Source organism: Punica granatum, chromosome 8 (genome assembly GCF_007655135.1).
Source record: "Punica granatum isolate Tunisia-2019 chromosome 8, ASM765513v2, whole genome shotgun sequence".
NCBI lineage: Eukaryota > Viridiplantae > Streptophyta > Magnoliopsida > Myrtales > Lythraceae > Punica > Punica granatum.
In genome coordinates, this window is record NC_045134.1 from 391,491 (window position 1) to 406,433 (window position 14,943).

General features: G+C 40.8%; 3 protein-coding genes across 8 annotated transcripts; 1 reads left to right on the plus strand and 2 right to left on the minus strand.

Annotated features, from left to right (window-relative positions):
• Positions 1 to 226: 226 nt before the first annotated feature.
• LOC116189042 (calumenin) lies at positions 227 to 4,774 on the plus strand. 3 transcript variants are annotated; one of them, XR_004152301.1, is made up of 9 exons: positions 230 to 889; positions 1,545 to 1,747; positions 2,313 to 2,415; positions 2,518 to 2,583; positions 3,282 to 3,467; positions 3,560 to 3,656; positions 3,949 to 4,080; positions 4,186 to 4,269; positions 4,361 to 4,774. XR_004152301.1 is itself a non-coding variant. In XM_031518536.1 (8 exons), the coding sequence occupies exons 1-7, from the start codon at positions 516 to 518 to the stop codon at positions 4,069 to 4,071; spliced, it is 1,152 nt and encodes a 383-aa protein (XP_031374396.1). In that variant the 5' UTR covers positions 228 to 515; the 3' UTR covers positions 4,072 to 4,080; positions 4,361 to 4,761. The 3 variants fall into 3 exon arrangements, 1 of the variants encoding a protein (XP_031374396.1); XR_004152302.1 differs by lacking the exon at positions 4,186 to 4,269 and having other exon boundaries at positions 227 to 889; positions 3,560 to 3,666; positions 4,361 to 4,761; XM_031518536.1 differs by lacking the exon at positions 4,186 to 4,269 and having other exon boundaries at positions 228 to 889; positions 4,361 to 4,761.
• A 1,289-nt stretch (positions 4,775 to 6,063) lies between these two features.
• Positions 6,064 to 9,615, minus strand: LOC116187931 (protein virilizer homolog). Of its 4 annotated transcripts, none has more exons than XR_004152149.1 (3): positions 8,436 to 9,615; positions 6,772 to 6,835; positions 6,064 to 6,258 (listed from the first exon to the last, which is right to left on the minus strand). XR_004152149.1 is itself a non-coding variant. In XM_031516966.1 (2 exons), coding segments are annotated over exons 1-2 (633 nt in total). In that variant the 5' UTR covers positions 9,068 to 9,615; the 3' UTR covers positions 6,304 to 6,834. The 4 variants fall into 4 exon arrangements, 1 of the variants encoding a protein (XP_031372826.1); XR_004152148.1 differs by lacking the exon at positions 6,064 to 6,258 and adding an exon at positions 6,304 to 6,608; XR_004152147.1 differs by lacking the exon at positions 6,064 to 6,258 and adding an exon at positions 6,304 to 6,700.
• Positions 9,616 to 9,771: 156 nt separating this feature from the next.
• On the minus strand, positions 9,772 to 14,172 carry LOC116187930 (mitochondrial import receptor subunit TOM40-1-like). The gene is made up of 11 exons (XM_031516965.1): positions 13,878 to 14,172; positions 13,161 to 13,242; positions 12,947 to 13,046; positions 12,743 to 12,838; positions 12,601 to 12,651; positions 12,412 to 12,477; positions 11,883 to 11,984; positions 11,359 to 11,427; positions 11,196 to 11,279; positions 10,684 to 10,779; positions 9,772 to 10,185 (listed from the first exon to the last, which is right to left on the minus strand). Exons 1-11 carry the CDS (start codon positions 14,002 to 14,004, stop codon positions 10,129 to 10,131), a joined length of 930 nt encoding a protein of 309 aa, XP_031372825.1. The 5' UTR covers positions 14,005 to 14,172; the 3' UTR covers positions 9,772 to 10,128.
• Between the last annotated feature and the right edge of the window lie 771 nt (positions 14,173 to 14,943).

Here is a 14,943-nt window from a genome sequence, read left to right on the forward strand (position 1 = left end):
CTAGGCCACGTACTGTACTGTACTGAACTCTACTGTTCCTTAAGCTACAAGATCTCCGTCTCTTACAAATTTTTTTTTATAAAAATAAAAAGTAAAAATCGTTCGGGGTGCAGATTGGTTTCAAATGCAGAAGTTCAGGGGGTCAAAGCATAAATAAATACAATTTTCCTTTTAACTGTGATTGTGTGTGTGTGCGTGTGTGTGTGTGTGTGTTGGGGTCGCGACGAAGGCAGGTCGTGCGTCAGAGTCAAACCAACTTCTCTTCTCTGCCTCCTCTCGTTCCTCTCCCGCGCGTTCTCAGACAGATTCGCCCATACCACTTCTCTTTCTCCTCTCCCTCCTCTCCCCGTGCGTCAGAGTCAAACACCTCTCTCTCTCTCTCTCTCTCTCTCTCTCTCTCTCTCATCAAATCTTTTCGTAGATCTGAAACCCTAGCGACCTTCATTCGCCGCTTCGCGCGCAGATCTTCTTTCCCCCGCACCATCACCGTCTGCAGCCCTTCATGTCCACCTGAGATGGGCAGATTCTCCATCATCATATACATCACGGTAGCCCTGCTTCTCCTCCTGCTCGTCTCCCGTTCCCCCCAGAAATCCTCTCACCACGGACGCCACCACCACCGCCGCCTCAAGCTCCGTTCCAACTTCACCTTCAAGGCGGATCCGGCCCAATACCACCACGAGCCTGTGCCTTTTGACCCCCTCGTGGCGGAGCTCGAGCGTCACCGTGAGAACAAGCACTGGGAGAGGCAATACTTTGAGCATTCTCACCCTGAGTTCGTCCATTCCGCGGATTCGGCCCCCGGCGAAGAGTCGCAGCCTGAATGGGAGGAGTTCATGGATGCGGAAGATTACTTGAACGACGAGGAGAAGTTCAATATCACCAATAGGTTGGTTCCCCTCTTTCCATTGCTTTGCTTGGCCAAGTTCCTCTGTCAGATGCCGCTGAATGAAAACTTCCAATTTTTGAGTGCGTGTTTGCCGTACAATGGTCACCTAAGTCTTTATGCTTCAGGTCAGTTCATGCCTAGTACCGAGGGGATGGGGGCATTATTGAGTTCACTTTTACAACACATGATGTTTCTGAGCTTGGAAAACTATCAATCTCTTTCATCACTAAAATATGTTGTTCATTTGGTTTGGACAGGATGCCTATCATTCACTTGGACAGTAATAGTAGATTGCATACCTCTAATCTTCCCTTTACTTAGATTTTCACAGATATATTGACCGTGATTTATGTTCTTCTATCTTGCTTCGCTGGATTGGTTTTATGAAAGCTGAAAGCCTGCGTAAATGAAGTTTATCTAGTGATATTACGAGTAGCTTTCTGCTAAAAAAGAATCATCTCAATATTCACGTCACTACTAAATTGTGCTAAACTTCTGCTTAGAGCACATTTTTCTCTTTTTCTTTTTTGTTTTTGCATGCACGAAAAATGAACAAGATTTCATCCTTGTAATGTTTTGAGGTGATGTAAGGATTGCATCGTAATTTATGTTAGTTACATATTGTTAAGCTGAGTAAAGATTATTGGGTGCTTAGGTTGGTGTTGCTATTTCCGAAGATCGATGTAGATCCAGCAGATGGGTTTGTGACTGAGAATGAATTAACTGAATGGAACTTGCAGCAAGCTGAGAGGGAGGTGATGCATAGAACTCAGAGGGAGATGGAGCTCCATGACAAGAATCGAGATGGACATGTTTCGTTTGCAGAGTATGAGCCTCCCGGTTGGGTTCAGAATTCAGGTCAACATTCTCTCCTTTCCTCCTCTCCCCTTCTCCATTTCTCCCATCCCTCCTCTCATTCTGTCTCAAGAATGAATAAAAAGCTGTGACCTTCATGGCATAATTTGTGAGAATATTGTCATTTAAGCATATGAAAATTGTAGTCACTCTAAAGAAATGAATATTCCACCATATTTACCCGATTAATAGGAAAGAATCCATGTTACTTTGAAGAGATTTGCCTGCACAGCAGGGCATTATAAGTTAATTTTTTGACCATATGTAAAGATTTATATTTTTAAAGGTTCCTCTGTTAGCCTCTCTCAGTAGACTGCCCTGAAATGGGACAAGGCATTTGTATTGCTATAAACCATATGGTTGGGATTCTAATTGTCATAAAGCATATGCAAGGATTCTGGACTTTCAATTATGTAACTGTATATCCAAAAACGAGAAAATAGGTCCAGTATATGCTTATGATAAATCTAGGAGATTGTACACTCTTTTTTTTTTTCCCCCGTCAGCACTATTATTTCTCCTTAATCTTTATTCTGGACTTACCAAGTAATCTCTCATTGTTGGGCAGATAATGATACTTTTGGGTATGATATGGGCTGGTGGAAAGAGGAACATTTCAATGCCTCAGATGCTGATGGAGATGGTCTGCTAAATATAGCTGAGTTTAATGAGTAAGCCTAATGCATTTCAATTTATTACTTGGGAACTAGAGATGAGTTAGTGCTAATGATTTAACTTTTTTTCTTTTTTTTTAAATTAATATGATGGCACAGTTTTCTGCACCCAGCAGACAGCAAAAATCAAAAGCTTCTGCAGTGGTTGTGCAAAGAGGAAGTAAGGTAACTTTCATCCATCTTGATCATATATGTTTTGAGTTCTCTTCTGATCGTGATCAATGGATTCATTTGGTCTTTATTCAGCAAGGGCAAAAATATTAGATTTGCACTAGGTCTTTTTCTTTATCTGCTGTGCCATTAGCTTCCCTGGGAAGTGGGAATTGTCTGATGTATCTGTACCAGGGGAGAGCTCCACAATTGCTCCAATACCCGTTTTTCAGTTGTTTTCCTTGTCAAAGTTTTTATATATGTGTCGTATGTTTATATATGTTTATATTTACCCACTAATATGAGTTTTCTACTTCAGAAAGTATTAGTAATGCTTAGTGAAGGGCTTCTTATTCTTACTAAAAGTTTTTTTGGCATTTTTAGTCATCTCTCTTCTTGAGGTCATTATTTAGTTTATTTTCGTCCCTTAGGCTCATTCTCTGAAGGATTTAATCATGCATAGGTGCTTTGCTTCTCAGTACTCGTTGAATTTACTGTTTATCTTGAGAGTTGGACCTTTCATTTTAGCAATTGAGTTATTATCGACTATGATGCGAATGCCTTTAAACAGGAGTTGCTTTTGCTGTCATCTGGTGGTTTGTCTATTAAGCAGTGTCATCCTTGTGCTTTTGATTTGCATGCCTAGGCCACAAAATGGTAATAGCCTATTGTCCTTGCTTTGGTCGGTTTCACATTGCCCTTCTGGCCTGCAGGGAAAGAGATTCAGATAAAGATGGGAAGGTCAACTTCAAAGAATTCTTTCATGGGCTCTTTGACTTGGTTAGGAACTATGATGAGGAAAACCAAAATTCCTCTGATTCCGATGATTCAACAGAGGCTCCAGCTACAGAGGCTCCAGCCAAAATATTGTTTTCTCAGCTTGAAAAAGATGGTGATGGGTACTGAAGATGATTTTTCTTCAACATCCTTTTTCACTTGTAATGTTCTTAGTTCTTTCTGATGTTATCCACTTCCTGTCTCCTCTTGGCAGATACTTGACAGATGACGAACTGCTACCTATCATCGGGAAACTTCATCCGTCTGAACGATATTATGCGAAACAGCAAGCAGATTACGTCATATCACAGGCATAAAATTGTATTATTATCACATTGCTAACGTTGGATCTTATTTACTCTCTTGTGCCAAAACAACACTATAGAATCTATTTACTCCCAGTTGTCTTGCTCTGTAAGTGCAGAGTTTGTTTTGTACAACAGTCTTTTTAATCCGTAAATGTTTATTTACTTTATTTGAAGACATTAAACTGGTAAACCTATGGATGCTGATGATATTTTCATGTGCTGGTAGGAAACAAAGTAGGTTTTTATTTTACTTGCGCTGCTTGGTTTCACCTTGAATACTTCATTCTTCATGCAGGCGGATAGCAATAAAGATGGCCGACTAACGTTGACAGAGATGATTGAGAATCCATATGTGTTTTACAGTGCTGTTTTCAATGACGAAGATGAGGAGTATGACTACCATGATGAGTTCCGTTAATTTTAGTAGGTAAGTAAGACCAACACATTAGTACCACATATTTCTTTTTAATACTCCTATCTCTATTATTACATTATTCTTTTTGTTTTTTTTTTGTTTTTTGGGTCACATCAGCTGATGTAACTGATAGCATTGCATTTGGCTATACTTTCCACTCCCCTCTTAGAGAGAGTCTGCGACAATTTGAAGTTCATTCCAGTGAGTTCTGTTCAGACCTGCGGTGACATGCTAATATGCACTTTCTTCTGCTTATATGTATTTTGATTAATTCGTCCATCTTTCTTTGCAGAACATGGGTATCGGTCAATTGTTCCACTTACAGAGAGAGTGATGTTATAGTGCGAGGTTTTATGGAAGTCTTGAAGTTGGAATTAATGTTTGTTCTCGTGTTTATTCTGTTCTGGGCATTCTACCGCGATGGATACAAGTGGTTAGAAAATGATATGGGTTTGTATTTCCACTCACGTGAACTCTGGTTTGTGCTAAGCCCCTACCTCTTTTGAATTCCCCATATTTGCCACCAAGAATTTAGTTAGTCACTGGGGAATTCTTCTCTCAGTGTGAACATGTGGATTCTGTGTGGACCTTGGATGCCCGAGGTTGTGGCCGATTGGGCCATGGAGATACCATGTTAACGCCCAGTGGGGCTCCAACATTTTTATACCTATTGGGCATTGGTGACATCTCCCATCTTTTTGCCTGCTGTTTAGAAGGTGCAAAATATACGGGGAACTAACACAAAGAGGCCAATTGTGTGAATCTGGTATATCTTTTCTGTCGAGGTTGTGTAATCATCTATTGTTGGCTGTCAGCTCATGATCCTGTCCTGACTAGCCTGAAATTCCTGCAGTTGGCTGGATTATACCTTGGTCCATGGTGCTTGCTAGCAGCCAAGCCTGGCCCAGAGGAGATAGAATATGGGCCTGCGAATTTCGCCCATCAATTTATATAGGCATACGGCTTTACAGGGTGTGTTCTAGCTGGCCCACGCAAGACCCAACCCTTTTTAAGTCGGATATTTACGTGAAAAATGTTTCCCGATAACAGTCCAAAGGCCACTAAACAGTGTGTCAAGCCAAATGGATTTCAGCATTAGCGCTACCTACCCTCAGTGGGCCTAAGCATTGGGCCTTCATAGGTCATAAACTGGCTTCAATATGCTTTTGAACAAATGGGCCTCGCAAGTTGTCTGCAGGCCGAGTGCGCCTCTGTTTTCAATAAGATTGCGTTTTCCCATTATCATGGGGAGCATTTTCCACGAAAACTTTTTCCAGGAAAACGTGTCCTGTAAATGTAATAGTGAAAATGTGGTTTTCCTGGAAAACGTTTTCAAAGGAAATGTGCTAGTGAACGTTTTCCTCGAAAACATTATAGCACATGTTCTCCTGGAAAAGTGAAGATGCGTTTTCCAGGAAAACGACGGCGAAGAAATTGTGCTTGTGAATATTTAACAGGGAAATGCATTTTCCTCGCAAATGGAGGCTCATTGGGCCTCGATGGGAGATGACTAAGGCTTGCCCATTAATAAGCTATTTATGCTACAGAACGAGGCTGAGGGTCATTGGGCAGGCAAATGTGTTGAGCCCATTAAGGTCCAACACTCTGGCCCTGCGTAACATAATGCTGAGAACCATTGGATCTCACAGTGACCCTCCACACGTCTTGGACCAAAGTCTTTCAGCCCAACTGGAGAGGCAACTTAGATAATGATCCACCATGACATCCAAATCCATCTGGGCCCAACAGCTAGTAGTTTTGTGCACCTTGAGCGTGCATGTACAAACAGAGACTTAACTGGTACACTAAACCTGAGACCCGGCATTTATGATTCAACCCCTAGCTATCCTAACACTACGGGAGTTTTTTAGGGAGAGGAGAGGAGAGGAAATCGACGAAAATGAACTCCCTTGTTTGAGAGTAATTAACGAGAGAGATGAGAGAAGAGGAGCGAAGAGAATATATATACATATATATATTATACAAGTTAAAAAATTATTGCAAGAGAATTGTGCAGAAAAGGAAGTAAAAAATACACGACTTCCTCCAAATTCCCCAATTTGGAGGGTTATGAATTTCTTAACAATGAAGGAAAATGGAGGGAGGGTGTTTCCCTCCTTTCCCCTCCCTCAAACAAATCTCCCAAACCAGGGAGAAGGCTCACCCTCCAAATCCTTTCCCACCCTCTCCCTCCAAAAAAAACACAACGTAAATCTCCATCAGTAGTACACCTAATGCAGCACCAAAAAGGCAGCAGAGTAATATCTGCTAAGGCCGTCCATTAATATATCACATGTGAAAGAGTATCAATTTCGGCCAACAGCTCAGACTAGTCCGGCATCAATTTTCATGTCATGCACAAGAGGTTCAGCTTACATTACACAAACAGATTACGGGTCTTACTATACAGATTACTGCAATCAAACAGCCTTGGGCCATTATCTTGCACATGCGATCACATATAGAAACATTCAGTAGTGAGCTCAGGCCCAGCCCCATGCGCATCCCATCATCACATAACCTTTCTTCAATAAGTCCATCTACAATGGCATATCAAACCTTCTCGCATTTCAAATGCTCATGGTCAAAGTAGAAGACCAAATGCGTATCCACATATAGGCACGCAGAATGACTGCTATGATGAGCATCGGTAATCATTACCCGGTTTTATAGCAAATTAGAGAGAGTTCAGAAGATAATTACCATCTCACAGGGGACTGAACGGCTCCTGCTTTTGAATTTAACATCATTCAAGTATTTCCACCATCTGCAAGGCACACAAAATATTTTGTTATGCAAGTGTCACCGCAAAAACAATCTGGGGAAATGAGCATGTTCACGCAATGAGCTTTTGCGATAATAATACTTGACGCAATATTCAACATCATTCAAGTGTTGGCTGACTTGTTCAAGTGGGAACTCAGCACGGTGACGCAATGAACTTCTTTTACAATCAGGACAGAAGAAGGGATGTCATCAAATTGCCCTCAATACCTTAAGGAATGAAAAACTATAATCGAATTGCCATGCACAAGTGTAATAGATCATACGCGCAATTTATTTCCACCTCACTTTCATTGCACCGTATAAAATGCAATCTAGACTGAGGAGTAAAGCCACCAAAAGCTTCTATAAGCCGATTTATGTAGCCGACATTCTATAGATTGGTTGAACTGATTCTAAACAATTGCATATATACCACTTTTACTTTGAATGAAATTTATGGTACTACTATAAGTATCAGCCATGATATCCAAACTTAAAATAATAGCCTCTAGTTTCAGTCACAGTTCTGCTATCCTTCAGGTGTTTTTCACAACTGATGCAGGGGGAACTTCCAAAAGGTGAAAATTTTTGGAATTTTGTTAATTGTGTCAGGACTGAGAATGTATAAAAACAACTTCTGGAACAGGTTTGATTGAGTTGAGGAATTTCCATAGCATCATAGGCGCAGAAGAAATCAATAGGATTGGTTTTTATCAATACAAGGGAAAGAAGCCAATGGTATAGATAGCATTATGCATCAACAGAAAATTAATATTTTTTTTCCAAACTATATCATTATCAAACCCGGTATCATTCATTGTTCGTCTAATCAGAGTTCTTTGGATAGAATAATAGATCAGAAGATCACTTCAGAGGATTTGAATCTGAGATGACCGCTAGCTGAGAAATTCATAAGAAGACTAAATCGGCAACAGTGCAGAGAAATGATTGAGGGCAGAGAAATCAATTCTGTATGGAATGCTCACAGTATATCATCCTAAACCCTTATCTTCTTCAAGTTCAGTAGACTAATCAAATAGCAAGAACCAGCAATAATAATCGGGCGCTTATCAATTCAGTATGTACAGGACATTGGTGTAAACCTATTAGTAATGATCAAGATCTAGTAAGAGCACTTAAAAAGAGCAATTGCATTCTCTTAATGTCTATAGTAGACCAATGACCTTGGAATTTCATGGCTATGTTCTATAGATTTCCCTCGTTTCATCCATTTTCCCAGCATCAAAGTCAGCTGAATGTAGTTGCACAGATAGTATATACTCTGCCTATTTTTCTTTTGGCATCGTCATTTGCTTTTGTGACGAGTGAGCAACTGTGAGGCGTTTTGGCCTAATGGTGAAATGAAATCATTCAGTCATCTAAACAAGAGAATGCGAAAATCCTGAGCATTAGAGTGCAAAAATTTCAATCAGTAAAAGAAAAGCAAGCCTGCAGCAAGGCCAAGCCAATCATACAAGTGCGAAACAGCAACCATCAAGTGGACTTGCATTCGTTATGTGTGTAATGCAGCATGCCACAGAATTAGCGATGACATACATTATCAGGAAGAAAAGGCAAGAGGTGATGAAGATAGAGCGTACCACTTAGGATTTCCCCTCTGGCGTGGTCTATTCTCCGTCCTCTTGGCTTTGTCGTGAGAATCGCCTGCGTCATCATCGTCGCTGCTGCTGGTTTCAAGGTCGCTATCCTCATCCTCGTCATCGTCACGAGGCTCTTCGTCAAACGGAGGAGAGGGATCGAGACGCGCAGCGTCCTTGGCCCATTGGATGATCTTCTCGACTTCATCCTCCTCATCGTCAGGGTTCGAACAGCTAGGGTCTCGACCTCGGCCGTCGCAAGCGAGCGATGACCCTGAGGGAACCAGGTTCGTGGAAGCCACAGAAGGAGAAGATGATGAGGACGAGGAAGGATGAAGGGAACCTCTGAGAGCGGCGAATCGAGCAGAGAGATCATCGGCCAGGACGGTCTTCAGCTCGTCGTCAACTTGAGGCGGAGGAGGTGAGGGTTTTGGTCGCGAGAGGGATGGAGCGGGCGGAGGAGATTTGAGAGATTGGAAGCGGCGGGAGAGATCGGGATCGAGCGAATGAGAAGCAGAGCGGGCAACGTGGGAGTTGAGGGAAAGCTTCAAAAGGACATCGTCGTGCGCGGCCTGCAGAAGCTGCTCCACTTCGTCCATACCTGACGGCGACTGTGCTGTGTTCGCCTTCCTCATCTTGATTCTCCACGACGACGGACGACGGCGACTCTGCTACTGCTCGTATATGAATAATACGATGATGCCCTGCTGTGGAGGACTGGTCTGGTCTGGTCGTTGTCTGCCTTCCTCATCACCATGGCAATGGCATCGCCATCATCACGTTGTTCTAATGGCCAAGAGAATCGGAGAAATGACCTGTGAAATCTCTCCTCTCCTGTCTGAGGTCTGGGTGCGTGCGGTGGTAGCTTTTTGTGGCTGGCGGGCCCCATACCCTGGGCCTTCAAATGCCAAGGGGGCTCAGCATTGGAATAAAGAGGAGGCTCGGCCCAAATTCCCAAAGCCCAATAGCAATAACCCAAAGCTTTGTCCTGTCCAATCCATGACATGTCCATCAAATCAAGTAAGCCGTTTGAAGCCCAGCCCCGGAAAAGGCCCATCCATCTAGATCACCTTGCTCGCAAAGCTCACTCATCTAATCTTGTCCTTCGTTATGTTCGGAGGTCACTCTCGACCTCAAATCCACTTGATCAAATATTCACAAGTTGGGTACTATTTTTACCTGTTCAAATAAAAGTTGTCCGTGAAATGGAAAGATTGTGATAATTGAGGTTGCATATATCATACCCGATATGGATATCAACATCTGACAGGAAATTATATTCAATGGCCCACAAGACCACCTTATGATAATGGGATGGCTCGCCAGGAACTTAAAACCATTACTAGCAAGAAGCAAGCTTTACCAGAAACGAAGCAAGGTGATAGCAAATGTTGAAACTCTTCATAACCAGGAGGATTAAACTTAAACCCACCAAGTAAGACCTCTATTAGAAGCTAAAGCTCCATTAGAAAGTAAACTAACAAATCCTGGGAGCTTCAAAATAATACCCACTAACAGCTAGCTCTATTGAGGGAGTGTCAACCACAGACCCATTTGAAATGCTCTGCTCAAATTGAACAAATATTATTCTGGTGATTCTCAAACAAGAACAGTAAATTGGCCGGAGAAAACCCACAGAGCTTTGAGCAAAAGGGAACACGTGAAAACCACCAAATGGCACTTTAGCACCCGAAACTCATTGTCCCACAGTAAGCCCAAAGCCAAATTTGTAGTCCTTCTTCTTATGGTCTAACTGCAAGTTTTTCAACCGAAATCACAGTTATCAGGCAGCTCAAGTATTAAGACAAAGAATAAACTGCAATTACTCCAAACACGGTCATACTCGATCACCTAATACTATCAGTGAAGTATTTATCAGCTATAAAAGAAGCATTATTTGATAAAACAATAAAATTTGATGCGTCTCTCATGTACTTTTAGGAGTAGCCTTGTCAGAATTAGAAGCATAACGGCATAATGAAGCAGTTGAACAGATACACTGTCTACTATCGATTATTATTATGACAATAAGAGGGGGAACAATTAACTTAATAACTGGCATTTTAATTGCTAAGCTCTCAATGATGAATCAAAATAAACCTAAAGCCTAACCAGCTGTGACCATGACCAATCAACCAACTATAGCCCCACTAAAAGGGAAGTCAAGAGATTAAGCAACTTTCTCAGTTAAGTAGCCTCTCAAAGGAGTTTAAGAAAATTATTGACCAGCACTAGCAAAAGAAATCCATACCTCAGCCGAGAGGATAAAATTAAGACCCATATTTAACCGCTCTTCAAGGTAAGCAGCCACACAACCATTAGAATCAATCTTCCCTCTAAGACGAGCCTGAAACAATTCAAGGCCGAGTCATTTTAGGAAAGAGAAGACTTAATTGACAAATTCTGTAGCACGAACATGTTTTGTTCAAGCGTAGTTGGTAAATCTGTGGTTCCTTTAATTTAAAGCAAAAGGTAGATATGCTGCTTACTGCCAAAAAGAGATGGTTCTCACTCACAAATTAAGTTTCCATTACAATCAAGATAAAAATTGAGTTACGATGATATGTAGCACAAGAAACACACGCCACATATCTCTGGGGTCTAATTGAGAAAAAACAATGCAAACACGTAATAAACCTATAAAATAAGAAATAAGGATGATCGCTAATGCCAACATAATACTAAACTATTGATAACATTCATTTTGCATATGCATGTAAGACTATCTCCAATCACTAATGATTAACATGTATAACTATATACCTGTCTAAGAATGTAATCATATCCAACACTTGCTGTGACATCTCTTGACAAATAGTTGTACATGAAGTCTGATGCTAGAGAGACCTGCAGCCAGCGGAAAGACCTGAGAAACTCATCGTATAAGTGATCATAAAACATGCTCCAGAAAAGCTAACTTCTTCACCTTTTCAGACACCTTCTGCACATAGCTCAAGGCAACCATACCAGTGCTAGCAACTTGCCCAGTGGCAACCTAATTGTGAAACAAAATATACGGGAGACAGTCGGGATACCCATGAGTTAAAATATGTATTCTCCAAAATGTAGAACCATATCGAGCGGAAAAGCCAAAGTAAATGGTCAGCGTATCACCTTTTATATTTTATATTTACTACGTACCTCTCATAAGAATTACATCTCGACCAAAGATATTGGAAAAAAAATGATGCAGAGAGGTATTTCAGAAGTTTGAACTGACTGCCAGCTATATGGCAAATAAAAACACCTAAATGGAAAGCTGAAGCTATTTTCCAAATTTTAAGAAATATATGGCAAACCAACATGTTTCTTGTAGGTGATGCTTTTTCACAAACTCTGTACAGATCCCTACCAATATAATCTGTCAAGTAGAGACCATTGTTGCTACAATGATGTACTATCTCCTAACATAGTTCAAAAGGGCAACAAACAAAATTTAGAATTCATTACCATCTTATCAGTGTTGTATCGAGCAGCATATCCAATGCCCGACTTCCGATGCTGACCAGCCCAAAAAACTTCACCACCCAAAGATAAATGTGGAGTTACACTCTGCAGGAATACATCATGAAGATAATAAGAAAAGCTGAAGTTATCCAATTCAGCACCTTCTTTTTTTTTCCCTCCTCAAGTCACGGATGTAAGAACGGAGTAGAATAAACAGACTAAATAGTAGAAAAATGGAGGAAGAAGAAACCCATCAGAGAGCTGAAAGGATGGATATGAAAACCGTACTAACAATTGGTTGAGATGACGGCATGTTTTTAGTCACAATATTGACTGGACAGGTGCCTCAAGACCAAAGCCTCATGAGTAGTGCTATAACTAACACAAGTCAAGAACTTTAAATTTGGTAATTCTTTTTGGAGCAGCTGCATAGTGATCACATCACTCGTAGAACAATCAACAAACTAAGTGATGCACTTTCATTAATAGCTGACCATTGTCCAACTGAAATTGCATCGCCAATAGTATATACCTGGATATAGTTGGCTCCAAAGAGCGCACCATTGCCCAGCTGAAATTGGGCCCTGTAATCTGTACCCTGTCCAAAACAAAGAAAGGAAGCTTCAACTGTCAAAGGAAGACACAGGAACTTAATGTTTCCAGAGATATAAAGAGATCATCGCATATTCAATAAAAACAAAAAAAGGGTACAAGGGATCACCTTGTAGTCAAAATTAAACATGCCATGTGACATATGAGGTTCATTTGTCAGCTGGGAGAAAACACAACAGAAGTCAGTCAGCTATTGCAAAACACAAAAGCTTTTAATGGGGAGTAAAGCAAGAATGCCTACAAGATTTTACCAGAGCATTAGCTTTCAAACTAAAATTATCTGTAAAGTCCCACTTGACTCTTGCATTTAGTCTCCCATCTGTCAAAACCCTTCCTAATAGCATCAGCTGCAAGAATACAATCAAGTGATGTCCACGTACTAATGGAAAGATAATTTCGTGAAGCTCGTAAGAAAGAAAAAAGTTTCAGGAAGCAGATCAACAGTAACCATCTACCTTTGGGTCCATAAAGTTAGCACCAAACTCATACTGAGCAGTTGGGATTTTGATGGTCTCAGAAGATTGAGAAGGAATTTCAGTAACTCCCATGGACACACTGATGGACAGTTGACAAGTCAATGTTACTTCTAACAACAAATTGCGAATCCCAATATGATAAGAAAATAATACAGAAATGTGAAAAGAGAAAGAAGTGGAAACAAAATCTAACCTGTGACTGAGGGCAAACTGCGGGTTGAGTCCCTTGGTAAACTCAAAGCGAAACCCCTCAAAAAGATCCGGCTTCAGAGACACTGCCAAAAGCATTCAGTATGGTCACGAGTTCCTTGTAAGGGTGATGGCAAGCATGATTGCAAAGTGAGAAATTCTTCAAGATCATAACCTCGCGTCATTTTAAACAAGAGAAATGCTATAGGATTACACCTTTCATTTGAAACCCCTTGGTTTATATAGAGGTACATAGAACAAGGGTCTGAGAGACTGAAAAACATGGGAAATGCTCAGAAAAACAGACATGGCTCAGCAATCACCTGATAAACAGAAAAGAAATATGCAATAACTTGAAATGTCGACATTTATACAAATGTGACTGAGATAAAGAATGTTCTCCAAAACAATGAATATTTGAAATCATCAGTTCAGCATCAACACGCGGTGTGTAAAGATAACAGCAACCACGCCAATATGGATGAGTTCGCAACAGCTTCAACAGGACATACAGAGAAGGCAACCAGAAAATGTGCCCTAGACTAACCCCGAGAAGGCAACCAGGAAAGAGGCAGGCCAGCTCAAGAACTAATACGAGCTAACGATATCCAAATCTCAGCACTAGTATACAGTTTTCCACGCCAAATTTCTGCCACTAATCAATAAGCAACAACTGAGCAGAGCCAGAGGCAGTCAGAATAGAAGAAGTTTGGCCACTTACTGAGAGCTTCGCGATGGATTTCTTCGTAGGGAATAGGGCAAGGGAGGTTCAAGTAGTCCACTCTTTCCACTGCCTTTTCCTCAGCAGGAGGGCTCAGTGTTTCGGTCTTCACGGTGGCAGCCGCCATTGCTGCTCTCTCTCACTAACTCTCCGCTTGGATTCCGATTACTCTCGATCGATGAAGGGGAGAGAGAGAGAGAGAGAATTCGGGTGGGTGGCTGAATGAGTAAGGGGGAGGGAGAGGGTTCAGAAAGGGTTTTAGGTTTAGGCGAGAGCTTAGCTGAGGTTCACTGTTTGCGACTTTGCTATTGGCTAATGCTTTTGCCTTTCGGGTCCAAACAATGACGCCGATCTTGGGTCCGAACCGAACTTGACCCTCGGTCAAACCCGCGCCTTGTATATGAAAACAGTAGCAGCCCATTTATGACCCCAAAAAAAAACAGAGAAAAAAAATTTAAAAACAACAATTGTGGGTTAATATTTTTTGGTTTGTCTGATTGATGATTGTTATTTTCAATGCATTTCCTAAAAAAATTAATTAAACCAGTCATATGACCAGCGTGTTGTACGTTTGTGTTTTGTAATTCTAATTGATATTAAAATTTGAATTCATGAATATTGATAGGATAAAACATATAATAGCTTCTCCACCGGTTTTTGGTGTATTATCTATCATGTAATGAATTCACCCTGGTAATTACATAATGCATTACAAAACAAGGGATGCAAATGGAAGTTCGATCAGGAGTTGAGGGAAAGCTCATGGAAGACTCATCGAACGAAGTCGTAGGAGTATAAAACAATTATACACTAGTTATGTGACCCACGCGTGTTTGCATTTTATAATTTTAATTAATATTCAAAATTGAATTCACGAACATTGATAAGATAAAATTTACAAATCTTCTTCATCTTGTTTTCGGTGTGATATTTACTATGTAGTGAATTCATCTTGGTAATCACATAATTAATATGCTAGCTTTTTTGCTTGTGTTGTTAGTGTGTCTATTTTAGATGAATTTATTAAAATTTTGACATCTTAATTGGAATTTTCATTGAGTTGTGT

What these genes read in the sequence shown, in the direction of transcription:
- LOC116189042 (XM_031518536.1), top strand. Translation starts at nt 516, where the DNA reads ATGGGCAGATTCTCCATCATCATATACATCACGGTAGCCCTGCTTCTC. An exon ending in AAGTTCAATATCACCAATAG is followed by an intron (nt 890 to 1,544) that starts GTTGGTTCCCCT and finishes TTGGGTGCTTAG; the next exon opens with GTTGGTGTTGCTATTTCCGA. An exon ending in CAGATTACGTCATATCACAG is followed by an intron (nt 3,657 to 3,948) that starts GCATAAAATTGT and finishes TTCTTCATGCAG; the next exon opens with GCGGATAGCAATAAAGATGG.
- LOC116187931 (XM_031516966.1), bottom strand. Translation starts at nt 9,067, where the DNA reads ATGAGGAAGGCGAACACAGCACAGTCGCCGTCAGGTATGGACGAAGTG.
- LOC116187930 (XM_031516965.1), bottom strand. Translation starts at nt 14,004, where the DNA reads ATGGCGGCTGCCACCGTGAAGACCGAAACACTGAGCCCTCCTGCTGAG. An exon ending in CAGTTTGCCCTCAGTCACAG is followed by an intron (nt 13,047 to 13,160) that starts GTTAGATTTTGT and finishes ACTGTCCATCAG; the next exon opens with TGTGTCCATGGGAGTTACTG. An exon ending in GTTTGAAAGCTAATGCTCTG is followed by an intron (nt 12,652 to 12,742) that starts GTAAAATCTTGT and finishes GTTTTCTCCCAG; the next exon opens with CTGACAAATGAACCTCATAT.